This window comes from Aspergillus chevalieri, chromosome 8 (assembly GCF_016861735.1).
Source record: "Aspergillus chevalieri M1 DNA, chromosome 8, nearly complete sequence".
Classification (NCBI taxonomy): domain Eukaryota; kingdom Fungi; phylum Ascomycota; class Eurotiomycetes; order Eurotiales; family Aspergillaceae; genus Aspergillus; species Aspergillus chevalieri.
This window is the reverse complement of record NC_057369.1, coordinates 1,077,830-1,097,393: the sequence shown is the minus strand read 5'-3', so window position 1 is coordinate 1,097,393 and position 19,564 is coordinate 1,077,830. Positions and strand designations below refer to the sequence as shown.

The 19,564-nt window shown below is 46.3% G+C and overlaps 6 protein-coding genes across 6 annotated transcripts; 4 read left to right on the top strand and 2 right to left on the bottom strand.

Moving 5' to 3' along the window:
• Positions 1–245: 245 nt before the first annotated feature.
• ACHE_80364A (uncharacterized protein) lies at positions 246–689 on the top strand (the record flags this gene model as incomplete). The annotated part of the gene is made up of 1 exon (XM_043283726.1): positions 246–689. The coding sequence occupies one exon, from the start codon at positions 246–248 to the stop codon at positions 687–689; it is 444 nt and encodes a 147-aa protein (XP_043140977.1).
• Positions 690–5,560: 4,871 nt separating this feature from the next.
• ACHE_80363A (uncharacterized protein) lies at positions 5,561–6,136 on the top strand (the record flags this gene model as incomplete). The annotated part of the gene is made up of 1 exon (XM_043283725.1): positions 5,561–6,136. One exon carries the CDS (start codon positions 5,561–5,563, stop codon positions 6,134–6,136), a length of 576 nt encoding a protein of 191 aa, XP_043140976.1.
• Positions 6,137–13,022: 6,886 nt separating this feature from the next.
• ACHE_80362S (uncharacterized protein) lies at positions 13,023–13,865 on the bottom strand (the record flags this gene model as incomplete). Its single annotated transcript, XM_043283724.1, has 1 exon — positions 13,023–13,865. The coding sequence occupies one exon, from the start codon at positions 13,863–13,865 to the stop codon at positions 13,023–13,025; it is 843 nt and encodes a 280-aa protein (XP_043140975.1).
• A 651-nt stretch (positions 13,866–14,516) lies between these two features.
• Positions 14,517–14,967, top strand: ACHE_80361A (uncharacterized protein; the record flags this gene model as incomplete). Its single annotated transcript, XM_043283723.1, has 2 exons — positions 14,517–14,698; positions 14,751–14,967. 2 exons carry the CDS (start codon positions 14,517–14,519, stop codon positions 14,965–14,967), a joined length of 399 nt encoding a protein of 132 aa, XP_043140974.1.
• Positions 14,968–15,608: 641 nt separating this feature from the next.
• On the bottom strand, positions 15,609–17,310 carry ACHE_80360S (Zn(II)2Cys6 transcription factor; the record flags this gene model as incomplete). Its single annotated transcript, XM_043283722.1, has 4 exons — positions 15,609–16,332; positions 16,386–16,516; positions 16,582–16,895; positions 16,950–17,310. The coding sequence occupies 4 exons, from the start codon at positions 17,308–17,310 to the stop codon at positions 15,609–15,611; spliced, it is 1,530 nt and encodes a 509-aa protein (XP_043140973.1).
• Positions 17,311–17,929: 619 nt separating this feature from the next.
• On the top strand, positions 17,930–18,410 carry ACHE_80359A (uncharacterized protein; the record flags this gene model as incomplete). Its single annotated transcript, XM_043283721.1, has 3 exons — positions 17,930–17,937; positions 17,989–18,195; positions 18,269–18,410. 3 exons carry the CDS (start codon positions 17,930–17,932, stop codon positions 18,408–18,410), a joined length of 357 nt encoding a protein of 118 aa, XP_043140972.1.
• Positions 18,411–19,564: the final 1,154 nt, after the last annotated feature.

Below are 19,564 nucleotides of genomic sequence, written 5' to 3'. Positions count from 1 at the left end.
GTAAATCCATCCTCCCTTACTGAAAACTCTTGTTCGATACACCAACATTATATTTTCTCATAAATGCAGGGCCCAAGTCCACCCCCGCGTGCTAGAATGCGAAAACGACCACAAAGAGTTCAAAAGCCACCGAGAAGCCGTCGACTGGATGAAAGCCAAGGGAGTACCGGAAAATGAGATAGAGTGTGTCCCCGGGAGTCACGATAAAGGTGTGATGGAGCAGCCAGTCAAGGGTATCTCCTACTATGCTGTCGCGCATGGAAGGACTACGGGGGTTTTTAGGGATTGGAGGTATGTTCCTCTTCGAGTTGTTCTGTCTTGTTTTTATCTCGTTTCTGTCAGTAGAGGCGGAACTGACCTTATGGGATGTGTATAGGACGACAAAGGCAGCGGTCACCGGGTTCCCCTCCGCGTGTCATGGGAGATTCGACACTGAGTACGAAGCGAGGCGTTTTATCGAGGAATGGAAAGATGCGTACGCGGATATATGGCGACTGGCAATCAGACAAGGATTGGATGAGAAATGGAGACCAGAGGATTTGAAGGTGGACCTCGAGAAGGTTCTGAATAGAGTTGATGATGGGAGGGTCAAGGATGAGGACGAAGAAAGTATTTGTTCGCAATTCGAAGACTTGGAGTTGGATAGAAGAAGGAGGGATTCGGGAGTGAGAAGTAGATCTTTGGTCTAGATGCATTGGAGATGGTGGCATGCTATGGATTTGTTTTGTTGCAAGGATTGAATTATATATGTGTATATCTGTAGCATTATTTCACGAGCGACTTTGAGTTTCTTGTTACGGACCCCGCCGCTTTTACAGGGGTCTCCCGTGATCAATCCCGGAGTGATCAGGGAGCGTCCTTCGACGCTCCGGGACACGCACCGTAGAGCCCCAGCTCACTCCGGGAGCTCCCGGAGTATCAACCTGACTACTCCCGGAGCATCCCTGAGCAGTCCTCGAAACAGGCGGTATTTTTGGTGTGTGATGGATGGTTGATTGGTTTGTGGCCTATCGGCTAAGGCTAACTATAGCTACCGGGCAGAAAGTGAGGGCGGTGAGACACGTGACCCGCTGGGTACCAACAGGTATTGTTGGAACCCAGGGTGTAGTGGACATATGGCTCAACCAATGGAATCGCAAAAGAGGTCTGTCTTGCTATATAGCTCCTATCTGGCAATTTTATGAGGGGCAAGCTGACTAATACAAAACAATCGGCAATTTAGATAGTCCACCTCCGAGCTATGGATTCCGACACACCCCCTCAGCTCTACCTGTTTCAGGGAGAGCTGCACAGCCTGGAATCCTTCATTTCTGGTCCTTCTATAGACTGGCCTCTGTCTTCTGCTTGGGCTAGTCAATTATATGGCTTATATCAGCCATCCTGAGCATCTTAACGAAGTGCTCATGCTTCTGACGAGGGAGTAACTTGGTGAGTCCATCTGCCACCATCTGGCCTGTTGGCACCCATATAACCTTGATTCGACCCTCTCTGACCTCCTGCCTTAACCAGTGTCCATGGATATCGACATGTCGAAGCTTTGTACTGATTTTGGCTTGCTCTGAGGTCAACAGCTCAACTGTCTGTCTGTTGTCACATCAAATTGATATTGTATGATCAGGGTTAAACTGGATCCTGGAAACGAACCGCTTCCACCATTGGAGAGAGCGTGCTGTTTCTGACAAGCCAAGCAGTTCTGCTTCAGTGGTAGAGGTGGTGACCGTGGGTTGTTTTGAAGCTTTCCAATCCACTGGTCCTCCGTACACCTGGCATATATAACCTGCTGAGCTTTTCCGGTCAGGATTATCCCCATATGACGCATCGCTGGCAAATTCAATGGACTCTAATCTGCTGCCAATTCCGAACTCAATGGCCCTAAAACGCGTTGTGTATAGATAACATATCACTCGGTCAACTGCGTTCTGATGCTGTGGGCCTGGATTCATAAGGAATTGAGACAATTTGGCTGCTGCTTTGGCTGCATCTGGTTGTGTGATTGTGGTGGCATACTGTGATGATCCTACTTTCTGCTGGTATAGTTTGATATCTTCTGCTGAAGCTGTTCCTTCATATGGCATCAACTCTTCAACAGGTAATGGCGTATAGACAGGTGCGCGATGTGTGAGGTGGTATCTCATAGCGACACTGCTAATGTATGTATCCTGGCACAGCCATAGCTTATGCTGCTGTCTGTCTCACAGTATCCGAATATTAAGGAACCACTCTGCTTCACCATGGTCGGTGAGTTCCCAATGTGCCTCAAGGTCTCTCTCAAGCTGTCTTGCTTGATTTCGTACGCTTGGATGGTTCGCAATAAGAATATCATCCACATAGAAGAAGACAATGATGCCTTCCTTCACAAACACACAAGGATCTTCTGGAACAACTTTAAGACCTAGCTTGGTGAGCACCTTTGATGCCTCCTGTTGCCATAGCTTCGGTGAGATCCGTAAGCCATATAGTGTGCGATTGAGCTTCCAGCACTTCTGTGGCTGTTCAAAACCTTGTGGCATCTGTGTGTATATCTCCTTCAGTAGCTTGCTGTTGAGAAAAGCACCAACAGCATCTCGCTGGCGGAGGTCAAGATTAAATGCGGCCACTAAGGCAAAGATCATCCTTGCTGTACGGGCAGCTAATGTAGCTGCTCTCTTCTCTTCAGGACTGATCATCTCAAGATCTCCACGGGCACAAATTCGGGCCTTTAGCTTCACAAGGTAGCCATCCTGGTTGAACTTATATGCAAAAACCCAGTGTAAGGGTAGGACTTGCTTTGAAACATCCTTTGGCTTCTCAATGATGGTGAACGTTGACTTCTCTGTTAATGTATGAATCTCCCTTGCACATGCTTCCATGAAGCCCTCTGCATGTGGATGCTTAAGCATCTCCTTCCAGTTCTCTGGTGGTGGTGGCAAGTCATCTCGATGACGTTGGATCGGCTTTTCTGTGTATAAGGCAGCTGCGAATGCCCTCAATAGCTCAGGGGGGTCATCAGTCTCAGTAGTGGCATAAGCCATGTATTCATGATCCTCCCTAGCCTTCCGTCTCCTACCACCGCTGATGATATTTGATATGTCAATGCCATCATCTCTGTTGCGTGGAGCTTGTAGCTCTTGTTGTAGCTGTTGTTCACTGTCGGAGAGTTGTTCCTCTTCCTCATTGACTCGGAGCTCTAGTGTCTGCTCCTGATTATCCAGCTCCTGTGTCTGATGTTCAGGCTGGTCTTCCACCCCCTGAGCAGTGACAGGGCTCAAATCTGTTTCCTGCAGCGTGTTCTGCGGCGCTTCATATGGTGGAGTAGGTGGTAGTGGGACCTGTTCTTCTGTGGGAAACGCTCCTGGTAAGGTGTCTTGAGGCGAGGCTTGAGGCATGGTTTCTTGAGCCTCATATCTCTTTTCCGGTGTAGCACTTTCCTGAGCTATTATCTCATCTTCCTTCGGAATCTGCACCTTCTGACTGTCAACCGGTTCTTCATGCTGGTCATCTGTACGGTTCCTATTCTGATCCTCCTCGAGTGGTAGTACTGAAGCTGGCATACTAAGGTCCTGTTGAATAGCATCTAGTTGTTGATACTCAGTTAAAATAACTGGTTCTTGCGTGGGGAGGTCAACATCTTGCCAGTACTGCATATCTGGCTTCCACTTCCTTGATTCATCAAAGAAAGCATCTTGTACAACCTCAACTTTCCCTCTGGCTGGGAACCATATCTTCCATATGTTTGAAGCAATATATCCAACTAGGAAACCGATTTCTGCTCTTGGATGGGTCTTCTCTTTGCGTGGAATGCTTCTGATTCGACAGTAGGATAGAGCACCATACACATGAAGGTTTGCAAGGCTTGTTTTCTTCATTCTATCTCCTGCAAACTCATGGCGTGCCTCTTCCCAGGGCACTATCCATTGTTTCTCATCCTTCAGATAAGTGGGGATTCAGTTTAGGATCCATACTGCAGCGCTAACAAACTCAGGCCATAGTTGTTTTGGTAGCTGGCCACCCTCAATCCGCAGGTGTCGGGCCATTTCAAGTATGACACCCCCTGACCGTTCAGCCGGTCCATTTTGTTCAGGGTGCCCTACAATACTGTGGGAAACAATTATACCACAGTTATTTAGAAAGGCTTCCACATTATCTCCAGCGGACTGCTCATTGTCATAGTGGAATGCTCTGATTGGTAAGTTCCACCAGTTCTTGACCAAAGCAATGAATTTTCTGACAGCTTCTCTACACTCAGACTTGAATGTATGAGTGTATAACCAGTGAAATCGGATGCCTTCAACATAAAAGTGTGTCATCCACTGATGCCCATTATATCCAGGTGAGAACTGAACCAAATCAAAATGGATTCGGCCACACCATCCAAATGTTTGTCCAATAGGACGCCTTGAGATCTGTCTTGGTGCATGAGATAGCTTGCAGACCTCACAAATACTTGTCTCTGTCAATTCTGGCGCGGTCAAATCTGGTAGTTCACCTTTGATTTTAACACCATCAACCATATCAGCTGCTTTCTGTATGACCTGTGGAGCAACATGTCCAAGTCTTCGATGCCATATCTCTGCAGGTGCTTCTGCCACTAGTGGCTGTTCAGATTTTCGGACTGCATGTGCATGACCTGCTGCTGTATAGGGTATATCAAATGCCCACAAGTTCAATGAATCGATTGGCTTAAGGCTAACCACTGGTGTACCATTAGGGTCACAAATGCAATCCCCATCCTCATCCCAACGGCTGCCTTTCTTCTTCAATGCTCCATATGACACAAGGTTGGTATGGAATCCAGGTGAATAGAGGGCATTGCTAAGTGTGATAGCTTTCTCTTTACCAGTTGTCGGGTCCACACCTTGAAGCTTCATGTCACAACCTGGCTTCTCTCGTGTCGTACCTAGGGTTCTAGCTAGTTGTATTTCGAGACTGGACACTTACCCTAAGTGTCTCCCAAGTAATCGTATGCTCAATGCCCCTCCGGGTCCGGTCCGGTATGTCGTATGCGTTGATGGGTATATCGCCCCCTCCAGGCTCCGTAAGATAATCAACAAGTAGAAACGGTAAAGGTAATCGAATGGAGAAACAAGGCCAACCGAGTACGTATACTGGGTTGTTGGTTAAGTGCGGACGAGTCAGAAACTAGAAGGTAACCAATGCTGATTGACTTGTATTGATCGCGAAGAACTAAGCTAAGTACATGAATGAGTGTTCTTATATATCCTCCCTTTTCCTGGTATGATGTTTTCATAGTATACTTGTATACCTATACCAGGCTGATGGTATAACATCCGTCTTGTATATTAGTATACTCCTTGCATATCACGTGAAACACGTGATCATCAGGTGCCAACACGCCGAATATCAATTTGATCCCTGTTCCTTCTTGCATATTCTCCATGAGCTGTTATCCAATGAGCCTGTCTTAACTCTGTATCATCACGTGAGGCTGATACAGTGAGTTCTGTAACATTACCTCCCCCTCTTTCAGGCTTTCGTCCTCGAAAGTCATAAAGCTGCGGCAGTTTCCAGGTAAGCGCTGAGGTGTTCAACTTCTTTTTCTTTCTTCATGTCATGACTCATCATGTCAGTTGAATACCGCAATCGTCTGAGGCTGGCTGATCGGATTTATCGTGAAGGCGAGATATCTTTTCCTTGTAAGCGTTGTTCGAAAATGAGTGAGAGACGCCCTGTCGAGTGCAAGCGAATTCCTTCTACCCAGAAATGTGGCCATTGTGTCCGTTCTGGTCGCAAATGCGAGCGTGATGTTCATGCAGAGTCTGAGTGGAAACGAATCGATCGCGAGAGAGAGCGTATTGCTAGTCAGCTTGAAGAGGCTGAGCGTCAGTCCGATGAGTTGTTAATGAAAGTGATGCGTCTTCGCAAACAGAAGCGTTTTCTTGAATCGCGGAATTTGAAAATGCTGGATAATGATTTCGGTGCGCTGGAAGGAATGGGAGAAGAGTCTTCTGTGCCTGATGAAGATCTTCAGGAATTTGAGCGCCTTCTTGATGCAGAGGCAGCTCAACTTGCTGCGACATCAAACAATCCTAGTTTGACTCAGATGATGAATTCTCCTTCCTTCTGGGAGAACTTCGATTCTGCTGTCGCTGGTGGTATTCCTTCACCAACTGGTGGCAACCAGTCAAGTTCGCGATAGGTTCCCATGTGTTCTCAGAGGTATCGTACCCTTTCCATTTGATCAGGTAACATGGTCGTCCATTGACTTGTCGGTAATCCAGTACTCGTTCCACTTCATATTCATCATCGTTGCTTTCGATTTCGATGTTTTCCGTTGGTATGGCGTTTTTCGGTGCTGGTTCCAATAGCGAGATGTGAAATATTGGATGTATGCGCTTCATTGATTTCGGTAGTTTCAAGCGATAATTTACTGGTCCTGTTTTTTCTTCAATGGTGAAAGGTCCAATCTTCTGGTGATCGAGCTTTTGACTTGGTCGCTTCGTTTTGATATTTCTGCGGAGTAGGAATACTTTCTCCCCCTTTTAAGGTAGGTCCCTCTCCGTGGTGCTTGTCGTAATATATAGCCGCTCGTAGGTTCATGAAGTCAATGTCTCTTGACAGTTGGTGGTGTAAGTTCTTCAGCTTTTGAACTGTCTCGTTTGCTGCTTCTGATGTGGACTCTTGTGGTCGTGGCTTTTCATATAGCACTGGGTGGTATCCATAATTGGCGTAAAATGGCGTTACTTTGAGTGTTGAATGCTCTGCATTGTTGTATGCAAACTGTGCCATGGGTAGGAATCTAACCCAATCATCTTGTTCATAGTTGATGTAGTGCCGTAGGTATTGCTCAATCGTTTGGTTGGTTCGTTCAGTTTGACCATTTGCTTGTGGGTGGTAGGCTGTGGTGAGGCGGTGCTCTATACCCATCAAGTTCGTGAGTGTCGTCCAAAATTTTGAAGTGAACAGCTTGTCTCGGTCTGATGTGATCTTCTGAGGCATTCCATGGTTGGTAATAACATGCTTCAGGAATATTTGTGCCATATCTGCTGCGGTCATGGTTCCTTTGGCTGGTACCAAATGGATATATTTGGTCATTCGGTCTGTGATGACTGTGATGGAGTCATATCCTTGTGATGTCGGTAACTGTGTGATGAAATCGATAGTAACCCATTCCCATGGATGTGTTGGAGCATCTGGGGATTGCATTTTTCCGTAGGGTTGGTGTCTTGCTGCTTTATCTCGAATGCAAGTTTCACAGTTCTTCACATATTCTTGAACAACTTTTTGTGTGTTTGGGAAGTAGTAGTTTCTCATTATTTGTTCAGCTGTTTTCTCTGTTCCCAAATGTCCGTGGAGTGGAGTGTCATGGTGCATGCTGATGATCTCACTTCTCATGCTCTTTGGCACATAGATGAGATTGTGCAAGTACACTAATCCATTGTCATCAGTGGTCAATTTGTCGTTTTCTGCTGAGTTTTCAATCATATCCTGGATCATTTTATCTTTTCGTGTTTCTTCAACAATTTTTCTTTCCAAAGGTTCATTTGAGGTGTGCATTGTCGCTGCTAACACCTGGTGGTTGTAGCTGATGGTTCCATCTTCGTTCGTTTTCAATATCGCTGGATTGATCGTTCTGTCTTTGATCTCATAGTCTGGTCGTCGACTGAGTGCGTCTGCTTGTCCATTCTCATTTCCTTTGCAGTGGATGATCTTGAAGTCATATTGTGATAGTACTTCAGCCCATCTGGCCTGTCTTCGGGTCAACTCTTTGGTTGTTGTGAAGAAGGTCAGGTTCTTGTGATCTGTTTTCACAAGTACAGTGTGTTGTGCTCCTTCCAAGTAAACTCTCCAAGTCTTGAATGCTACCACTATGGCTAGCAGTTCCTTGTCATGGATGTCATAGTTCAACTCCGCTTGAACTAGTTTTCTTGAGTGGAATGCAACGGCTCGTGGTTTTCCATCTGGTCCTGGTTGAGTCATCCTCATACCAATGGCGTAGTCTGATGCATCTGTTTCGATCGTGGTTTCCTTTTCTGGGTCGAACTGCACAAGTGCTGGTGCAGACACAATTCTTTCCTTGGCTTGTTGAAATGCTCGTCGTTGTTCTGGTCCCCATTGGAACTCTTGTCCCTTTTTCAACAATTTGAACAGTGGTGTCATGAATTGTGAATAGTCCTTCAAGAATCGTCGGTAGTAGTTCACAAGTCCTGTAAACTGTTGAACTTCCTTGGTGTTCTTCAGTTCTGGCCAATCCAAGATTGCTTGAACTTTGTTCTTATCCATCTGGATTCCCTCTGTAGTGATCCAGTGTCCTAAGAACTCAGTTTCTTGAACATGGAATTCGCACTTTTTCAACTTCAATCGTAGCTTTGCTTCCTCAAGTTTTTGCAGTACTTTCTTGACATGCTGCACATGTTCTTTGAAGGTGTTGGAGAAGACCAAGATGTCGTCAAGGTAGACTATCACGAAGATGTCGAGATATACTCCAAGTACATCATAGATGAATCGTTGAAATGATGCTGGTGCGTTGGTAAGCCCAAATGGCATGACCAAATATTCATAATGTCCATATTTCGTTCTGATGGTCGTTTTCCATTCTTCCCCTCTGGCGATCCGTAGTCGATTGTAGGCGTCTACAAGGTCGAATTTGGTAAACCACTTTGCTCCTCTGATTCGGTCTTGCATTTCATCAACTCGTGGTAATGGATGTCGATCCTTAATGGTGATGGCGTTGAGTGGTCGGTAATCTGCACATAGTCGTAGGCTTCCATCCTTTTTCGGTACAAATAGGACTCCGTGCCCTGCTGGTGATGTTGATGGTCTGATGAATCCTTTCGCCAATTGTTCCTCGATATATTCCCGTAGTATTTTCGATTCTCGTTCTGACATCGGGTAAATCTTTTTGCATGTCGGTGTCTTCCCTTCCATAAGGGGTATGTGATGATCGTGTGGTCCGTGGTCTGGTAGTTCAGGTCGTTCGGGCTGCTTGAACAAGTGCTGAAACTCAATATACTCCTGTGGAATCTGTGGTTCCTGAGTCGTTGCTGCTAGCTCCTTATGGTCAATCCATTCCCATGAGCTTAGCTCTGAGTCTGATGCTTCTTGGTTGCTATCAACTCTTCCTGAGCGATACTCCTCAATCAATGCTGATCTCTTGGATGTATCCTCGTTCATCAAGCATTCGCAATACTTCTGGGTCGTGTCCGGTGCCCATCCGGGTAAGTTCATCAGCCAATGTCGTTCTGAGGCCCTGGTGGCTGCTAATACGATGTTCGTCGCTGTGTCGTTCATTTCTCTGTTACTCAACCCACCTCTTGGTTGCTTCATGTATCTACCAGGTCTCCTGCCTGTAGATCGTGGTGAGGTCCCGGCCTCCCGTTGACTCGGTCCTTTTGTGGTTCTTGGGCAATCGCAATTCGCAAAGTTCATTTGTCCAGTTTTCCAGTTGATTTCTGGGTTGTGATTCCTGAGCCAGGGAATCCCCAACACTATATCGTATTGTCCCAGCGGTGTCACGTCGAAATTGATCCTTTCTTCATGATCCGCTACAGCCATAGGGACAAATCCCGATTCGACTGTCAAGTGACTTCCCAAATTTTCACCATTCAGTCCTGAGATAGGCTCTGGCTGCGCCTTCTCAATTCCTAAGATCCCCAATTGTCGCTGGAATCTAGGATCCATGTAATTTCCAGTAGCTCCTGAGTCAACCATCACTCTGGCTAGTTGATTGAGAACTGGAGTCATAAACTTCAAGTGGTAACCTCGCTGTGTCGCTGATAGGCTCGCTTGCCATCTTGGTTGCCGTAGATGTCGTGGACTTGGGTAGTAATCCTTGGGTTCAAAGTGGACTATGCAGTCATCTTCATAACAAGCAGTCCAGTGCATACTTGAATGCTCTGGATGCAGTAGATATCCTCGGCATGCACAGTTCCAATCCCAACAAGGACAACTGTCGTTATATTTCCTAGGTCGTTCTGGAAAATAATGCGCCATTTTCTTTCGATCATAGTGTTCTCCACATGCATGGCTATAACACACAATCCAAGGTAATTGGTTATGCTTTGGGTGCTCTCGATAGTGCACACAGTTACACCAATCATACTTGCATGAGCTGTGGATGGGGCCTCGTAGTCGTTTGGTCGTGATGTCTCGTAAGTATCCCCATAGTTCTCCATTGTGCTGTCCACAGTAGTGGCACGTGTATGGGTGCTGGTCGCATTTCCGTAGGTGTTCATCCCAAGTTTCGTTCGTTCGTTCCCAACATTTCAGGTTCTGATGTGGGCAATACGTGTTCAATTCATTGAATAGTTCCTTCAATCCTTTAGAGAGCCTCTTGGGGTTCTCCTGGAGTGAAATAACTATATCATCAATGAAGTACGCGGCAACGTCGGTATTTGTTTCTTCATCGGCTTTTCGTTGTTCCGTATATCGCTTGGACCATAGCTGTTGTCTCGAGATAGGGCTATACACACTGGACTTCATGTATCCCTCATTATCTTCTGCCAGACTCTGTTCTTCTTGTTCATCTTTTTCGGGAGTTGCGTTCTGAGGTGTCTCCGGTATCTCATGGAGTTCCTCCACGTTGGGATCGTGGCCATTCCACTGAGCACCGTACTCTTCGTCAAGGAAATCATTAACTGGCCAATCTTGGTTGGGCAGTTCGCCGAGTGATTTCTCCTGAACTGGCTCGTTGATGGCTTTTTTGGACCCATCCGTCCTTATATGGGCTTTGTCGCTTCCGCTGTCGGATCCCACCATCCGTTCATTGGGCCAATATTCATCTTCACTTGAACTCATGGTTTCATCAATCTCCTCCGGTGTGAGGGTCGTCTGTTCTTCCATCAACCTCCTCAATGGGCTCAGGTTGGGTACTATCATAGTTCTGGGTCTCCATGGTCCTCCATGCTCATCCGAAGCCTCTTGCATGTGCCATCCAGAATCATTTGTTGCTCTGAGTTCAGGGTTCACAATTCCTGTGGTGTCATACGCTCCTCTCTCCTGGGTAGCGTGCAGCTGCTTATTATCGTTTTGTTGTTGCTGAGGCCTAACGTTCTGTCGTTGCCTGCATGCCTTCGTCATGTGGCCCGGCTTTCCGCATGTGAAGCAAAGTTTCTCTTTCCTCCTTCGTTCTTTTTCCTTGTCGGATACGAAGGGCCTGTGCTGTGTGGCATCCAGCTCCATTGGTCGTGGTCCATAGGGATCTTCATACCCTTGGCTTTGTGGTTGAGCTGGTCGTTTATCATTCGATCGATAGTGGCTCGTTCGTGGGTTTCCCCTAAAGGTGTTCCCATATCGTGACTCCTTCTGTCTGACTCTAAGGTCATACAGGGTGTTGTCAATCTTGACGGCTCGTTCAAAGAGTTCGTTCAATGAAGTCGGTCGTTCCATCCAGACCAGTTTCTCCTGGATCTCCGGCTTCAACATTTCCTCGAATTTCGCAATGTACATCGTTTCATCCCAGTTCAGATGGGTGATGATCTGCTGGAAATCAGATACCAACTTGGCTACTGATCCTGTCTGTTTGAGTCGCCATAGCTTCCGTTCAGCGTTCCGTGTGGCGTCAATATCTCCAAACGTTCCCTGGAGTCGTTTCTTGAATTCAGTGAAGCTGCTGAAAACCTCAGTGGTATTGTCGTTATGGTATTGTTCATCTTTCTCCTGGAAGTCGCGCAAAGTAGGTTCAAACCAATCAAATGCTGGTCCAGTCAAATAAGTTGCTGCAAGTAGAACTTTGTCGGATTCAAAGATGAGCTTGCTCCGGTTCATGCGGACATACAAGTCCAACTGGGTGATGAAGGGTCGCAACTTGTATCGAGTACCATCAAAGGGTTCCGGTGGTCGAACCTTGATAGCTTTGGTTGACTGTCGTTCTTCCAAAGTAGTGATGCTTTCCTGCAGCTGGCTAACCATTCCAAAGAGCTCTTCATAAGTCGGAGTTCGTCCCTCAGATCCACGAGAGGATCTAGGAGTAGTGTTGCTGTTACTGTTGTTGGACATGGTTGCGGTTCGTGTTTTAAGTCAATATAGTCTCGAAACCTGACTCGTACTGACTGGCGATCAATGTGTCACAACCTGGCTTCTCTCGTGTCGTACCTAGGGTTCTAGCTAGTTGTATTTCGAGACTGGACACTTACCCTAAGTGTCTCCCAAGTAATCGTATGCTCAATGCCCCTCCGGGTCCGGTCCGGTATGTCGTATGCGTTGATGGGTATATCGCCCCCTCCAGGCTCCGTAAGATAATCAACAAGTAGAAACGGTAAAGGTAATCGAATGGAGAAACAAGGCCAACCGAGTACGTATACTGGGTTGTTGGTTAAGTGCGGACGAGTCAGAAACTAGAAGGTAACCAATGCTGATTGACTTGTATTGATCGCGAAGAACTAAGCTAAGTACATGAATGAGTGTTCTTATATATCCTCCCTTTTCCTGGTATGATGTTTTCATAGTATACTTGTATACCTATACCAGGCTGATGGTATAACATCCGTCTTGTATATTAGTATACTCCTTGCATATCACGTGAAACACGTGATCATCAGGTGCCAACACGCCGAATATCAATTTGATCCCTGTTCCTTCTTGCATATTCTCCATGAGCTGTTATCCAATGAGCCTGTCTTAACTCTGTATCATCACGTGAGGCTGATACAGTGAGTTCTGTAACACTTCACTGTACCAAGTCCTTCTACTCTTGTGGTTGAGTCACCAGTCTTCAGGCTCAAACTCGTTGATGTATAGGTGACAAATCTGCTTCGGTCATTGCAGACGTGCATCGATGAGGCATTATCAAGGATCCATCGAGATCTAAGATCCTGGAAGCTCTCTGGAGCACTATTAAGTGCTGCTATATCTGTCGACGTGAAGAAGGATATCTGTGAGGGCAGAGCACTATTGGCTGACTCATTGGGCTTCTCTTCCTTTTGCTGCCTCTCATTATTTTCCTTGACTTTTGTCTCAATCCAGTCTTTCCATTGAGGATCATCCTTAAGGGCCTTATCCACCTTTTGCTTCTTTGCCTTCTGCACCGTCCAGCCCTGTGGGCGTATGGCTTCATTAATTATATAGCAAAGCCAGGGTTTATGTCCTCAGTTACCACAGGGGCACCAGCGCTTAGGGATCGGTGGCTTGTTTCCTTGCTTCTGTGGTGGTTTCTGCAGCTGGTCTGTTTCTGCCTCTTCAAAGTCCTGGAATGTCGAAAATGATGCTTTTGAGATAGTACTGGTTGGTTTCTGTGGCACCATCTCTTGGTAGAACCCTCGGAAGTTTTCAATCAGATCTCGAGTCTCCCAATCCTCATGGTTCATTATGATTGACTCATACTTCGCCTGCCACCAGGTAGGCAAGACGTCTTTCACTGCATGAAGGAAATCCTTGTTCGCACTCTTCACTTCAGGCAAATCTAAACTAACTGCTTGTTCCCTCAGAGTATTCCAGTCGGCTAGCCAGTGATTAATGTCAACGCCCTTTCTAGGCGGAGATGATGAGAACCACTTCCACTGAGCACGGATATCTTCCTCATATGCATTAGATCGGGCAAATCGAGTTGTGAGATAAACCAAACGTTCATACGGAGTCTCATAGTCAAGCAGGGAGGCATGGTGAATTGGATCAAGGTTAGTGATGATCCATTTGTTCACAGCATCCAAGCCCTTTGCCTGCTGCTCCCACTCCGCTAGATCAAGCTTATAGATGTCAAGCCGATCTCTCCATTCACGCTTAACACTCTCAGATCCACCTTCTGGGTATTGAGGCCTCTTCGGCTTGCGCATTGGCTGCTCGAGGTAATCTTCCTCAATCTGTGGGTTTACTAGGTCCCACACCTTCTTCTGGCGAGCAAATAGCTTCACTCTTGCAAACCAGTTTCTCCATTGAGGAGAGTCCTTCAGTTTATCGCCCTTCATGGCGGAGACCACACTGTTTGGCTCCATGGTTTTATGAATCCACTCTGTTTTGTAGGGGTTCAGTTGCTCGTTGCTCAACTTGCTCAGGGGTAATCGTCCTATAACACTCGCTACCACAAGCCTATGTGTATAGCTTCTAAAACTGACGATTTTGGCGGCGAACCGGGCTCATAACTGTTGGAACCCAGGGTGTAGTGGACATATGGCTCAACCAATGGAATCGCAAAAGAGGTCTGTCTTGCTATATAGCTCCTATCTGGCAATTTTATGAGGGGCAAGCTGACTAATACAAAACAATCGGCAATTTAGATAGTCCACCTCCGAGCTATGGATTCCGACAGGTATTCCTAATCACGTGATATAAAATAAAGTATGGTTGTTTATACCGTGCTCACTAAACAACACTCAGCCCTCTAAAATCGAACCTCAGCGTCCAAGGCCGATATGGCTCGGTGTAAATTACATTACCGAAGTTCATCAAACTATCCGAACCATGACGTTAAAGGATTATTGGTTCATCAGGGCACTAGGAAATCCTTGTCTCGCTGTGGCCTTGAATAAGATAAATAGAGGGTGCTACTCTGTTCAGACCTGGCTTGTCTTGTTTCATACCTAAGAAAAAAAAATCTATTTGAAGTGCACCTGGTGGTTTTACTTGGATTCCAGAAGACTGCAACCATGGCTATTGTTTCTTCAGGGCGAAAGCAAAAGGTAGACAAGAGCGAGGCTCGTCGAAAGCTACGTGAAAGTCGAAATTATGATCCTCTTGCCCACAGAAAGGAAGATTCCCAGAGAAGTCGTGGCAGAGCCTCCATGGAAACCAAGGAGTTGTACAAAGAAACAGTAAAGCTTTATGAGGAGTATGTTTGTCAATCACTGGACTTGGCCTTCATGCTAACTTTCATATCCTAGGTTCCTCACGAGTGAAGGAGTGATACCAGCTGAATTCCGCATCACAGAAAACTTTCCTGTTCCCAAGATAGAAGAACTCAAGAGCTTTATTCGCTGGTACATTGCTTCTACAGAAGGCAGCATTGACGATAGCCCAACAATGAGAACTGTTCTTACCTTTGCACAACAATTTGTTCCGGGGTTCTATCTGGTGACTGGAAATCAAATTCCACCATAGGAATCACAGGAGCTTTATTTTGTAAGACTTTGACTTCTTCATGGCTCATACTCAGACTCATCCCTGACAACTTTAGTGGATCCAATACATCTTGACAGAGGAAAATGTGATCAATGACATCAAAAAGGAAAAGTACAATTTTACCAAGGAGGACTTTATCCGAATTATGACCTCCTTTTGGGTCCTTGATAACCCAGTGTTCCTCCATGGCAGACATAAGATTCAAATTCCTTTTATCACCAAAATATCTCTCTTTACAGGTGCAAGGATCGGAGCATTCCTGCCAGCAAACAAGCATAAGCAGGAAAGAGGCCTTCGTTACAAGGTATACTCTTTTGCCTCTTCTACAATGTGGTGCTGACATTGTTTAGCACATCCAATTGGTTCTTTTTCGTACTCGTGGCGATGCTCCATGGAGACTTGGTTGGAGACTGGACCAGCAATGGGTCAAGAACAATCGAGACCCAAGATATACTGTGTAAGAGATTTATGATCAAACTCTTCTGTTATATTTTGTAATATTTATCAAAGCTGACACTTCTCACAGTTTTAGCCCAACTACATCGGGAAAATGACAATCATCGTCATCATTTGAGGAGGTCAATATCCGACTGCAAAATTTTGTATAGATTAAATCGATTTCAAGACGTTCGTCTTGGCAACTGACCTCGATTTACCGAAAGCACCGTTGTGAACATGTAAGGTTTATCAAAGCAATCATCCCATTTATCTTTACCTGAGTCCCAAAAATTTTCAAGGATTCTTTTTGCGGCGAGCGGGGCATATGTGCCACAAGCAGCGCTCATGGATACCATTTTCTCTCGAACAAACGCACGCAAAGAGGGGCCTCCATTGACTGCTTGCACGCCAAGCACCAGAAGAGGCCATAACATATATCCATGGCACCTTCCGGCAAGCGATTGTTCGATCAGCCCATGTAAGATTCTTCTCTCCATATCACAATTCTTCTTCAGGAACGGATTTGGTGGTAGAGCCCCGGCACTTTGGAGAGAAGACATGCAATATAAGGCAACCGCGCTCTGATAAGCGTCCATTATCAGTTTGCTTGCATCAGTGAGGGACTCATTGGACTCTATCCATGCCGCAGGGGAAAAACCATAGATGCGGTGCAGGACTTCGCGGGCATCGCTATGAAGATCGTTTTCATCCGTTCCATTTAACTTTGACATTTGATTCCGAATGTGATTGATTTTGACGATCTCAGCAAACAGCGGCGAGGGACACATTTGGAACCCATATCCATTTCCTCCGTAGCATTTTACCATAAGGTATACTTCCTCAAGATCTAAACGCTCCACGAGCATATCTGACCCGGGTGATGAGGTATCAGAAAGTACGACAAGGCTACTGGATGGTTAGCATGGGTGAATGATATAGAAAAAACCTTGGTCACTTACTGAACAAAGGAGAGAACAATTGGTAGAGCTCCAGGGGTTGTGACCACGCGGTTCATTCCACCGCGCGAGATAATCAGTCTGCGGACTCCTTCAATATGATACCGCCAATGGTGTGAGATCCCTTCCTGGGCCTTTTGTAAAACTCAGTCTTCAGTATGGTACCACTCAATGATCATTCGAGGCAACAAAGACTCACATCAGCCAGCAATAATGTTAAGATTCCGGCAAGAACAATGCCGCCGTTTCTTTTGTTTGGAACATTTATATCGTCATTCAGAGATCGAATCATTAGACCCCGATAACGAAAAAAGGTAGTTCTTAGAGCCTTTGGATCATAATCATGACCCATCTGGTTCATGCGGTGGCTTAGAGTGAGGCAAACCAATCCCAATTGAAGATGGCCGGGCCGGGTGAGACCCATTTGGATCATCGCTAGTGGAAGCTTGTATATATTTGCATTGGTGCCAAGACGTAGAACATTTTCCAATTGGGGATATATGCAGGAGTTGACTGTTATAAATGTGAGCCTTGTGCTGCGCAGCCCCCACTTCAGCAATAACATACAGTATTCTACAGAATCTATCAAGGCATGATAGTCCGTTTTGAGATGGGGGTGGGGAAGGGCCACTTTTCGTGTATCATCTGCTAAACACGAGTTCGCCCCGGATGACTCTGAGGGAGATTTCTCTGATCCGGTACTTTCTGAACCAGCTCTGCTGTTCTTCTGACGATTGGAGACATCTTTGCGTTGTCGCAACTTGACCGTGCCCGGGACGAGCCATTTCACTCGCATGGGAGGAGTCTCACCATATCCAGGGCAGTCAACCCCGGATGCTGCACATCGCTCACATCCGGGGACTTCGAAACCGCAAACCAAGCGACGCCGGAGGCATTCCCAGCAATGCCGCTTCCGAGCTTCCACCATCTGCGCGACTCGTACTTTTGATCAGGGAATGCAAAGCAGTACGTCCGCGTAACTGATATAGCAAATTTCCGGATGATGGGCGGGTCGTCCCCTGTTATATACCCTCAGAGATTCGACTTGGCCAGAAGCGTATCCTTCGTGGCCCCCGAAGTTTGGCTGGTTGGGGTTCCAAGATAGTGGCAGCTCTAAGCGGCCAAAGCCTCCCCCTGCCCCACTCTCCGGCCCCAAATACCCTCACCGCCTACCAGACTTTCATGGCCAGAAGTACCCTTATATTAACGTTAGCTCATATGTTATGTCGCGATAGCTTAGTCTTGCCATGTCTATCTTTTTTGACATTTTTTTGGGTGATGTGAAGGGTTTGAAAAGCAACCAGTCAAGATTGCCTTCTTCTGTATAGAGTTTGCAACTCCTTTGGTGTCCCGAGCCGTGTCAGCTGAGCTCTTCCACCAACCGTGGAAAAGCGCACGAGGAGTCGGGTGGTCTTATTCTTGAAGCGTCAGAGAGAGTGGCTGGAAGGCTCTTCACATATAACTTCGACTCCCCATTGAAGGAAGATGGATCCGTTAGTCGTAATTACTACGATGTGGGAGCCATAAGGTTCCCTGACAATCCGGTGATGGAACGGTATGTTTATTTCCGATCGCTGACTGAAAACAAATGCTCAACTAAGTCCAGCCTTTTCCAATTATTCAACTATCTGGAAATGCATAAAGCCGATGATAATCCAAAATCCAAGCTGGGGGATCTCCTCCCATACTACATCAAGGGCGACAAAGAGCCGTGGCACTTCAATGGCACGACCAAATGGGGCGATTACGCTTCAATTTCAGCTGAGGGATTAGGTCCATGGAAGTTGAATGAAGATGACAAAATCCCTGAAGAGTACGTTTCCTGGTCGTTGCATTACCTGCCACTGTTCCACAGAACCAACTGATGCGTTCGTCTCTTGCCTTAGCATTTTGAAAAACCCGCCAGGCGGCGTCTTCGAGGAGATTATAAAAACCTTCCGAGAAAAGCTCATGCAAGACAAGGCTGCCAGCAACAAGTCCAGCGAGGAATGGGAATACCTCATGAAATACGATAATCATAGTACTTGATCATATCTGGCCTTGTAAGTTGTAGATTTCACTCTGTGACGTGGCCATCAACGCCCTGCTAACGAAATTGATCCCCAACAGGGCTCACCATCCGGCATTTAACTATGAGACCATTCAATGGATGGAGGCATTTAACGGGTAAGTATTGTCATCTTATATGTCAATTTCATAAGTTTGTAGTACTAGACCGTACTTACATTTCGCAGTGGAACTGAATGGTATGACCAAGCTTTGAGACAGGCCTTCTAAGCCAGTTTCAGACTCTACCAACCACATACCAAGTCGCAGCAACGGGATTGAAGCAACCGGCAGCATAGCGCAGCCAAGGTTATGCACTTGCAGAAGTAGGGACGGAAACGAGATAGTATCCAACAAGTCCATGGGTCTTCGTGGCCATGGGAAAAGCAGTACGAAACTAGCAGCACGGGATATACAACATACGGAATAAGATATCAGGATATGCATAGAAAGGAGACGATGTACATAGCGATTACCATTACGGTGGCTTACCCGGTCGCCCCGCAGGACCTGCCGCCACTCGGTCTATAGGGCTGACAGATGCGTGTATGAATAATGATAATAATAATGATAATAATAATGATAATAATAATAATAATAGAAAGGGAACCACTCCAGGGATCAGCTACATAGGGTTTGCCAGCATCAAAACTTTTGTAAATATGCTGAATGTATTCCTGCGCTCTTGCGCCTCCAATAGTTCGAAATTCCATCTTGTTCATCACGTAGGCTATGGTCATCCGACGACGGCGATCCATAACTAGCATAGATCCTCCCCAATCACCCCAGAAACAAATACCATCGCCTTCCGGAACGCAGGGAAATTCTTTGCCAGGTGGCAGCCCCAGTCCAAGCGCAAAGCGCATATGAACACGAAGCATTGGATCATCTCCTTGGATTTGCTCTTTCATCATTTCATCGAGAGCATGAGAGCTGAGATACTGGTTTCCATCGACGATACCATTCAATGATACAATGGACCCAATTCTGGCTAATGCCCGCGCGTTGGAGAATCCACCCCAGGCTCCATTCTTGGATTTCCTGAAATTGGGATCATTGGGAAGATGAGCCTGCAAAGCGGACCCTGCCACAGCCTTCCCAAGGATGCTGGCAGGATTGAGTTCAATGCCAGCCAT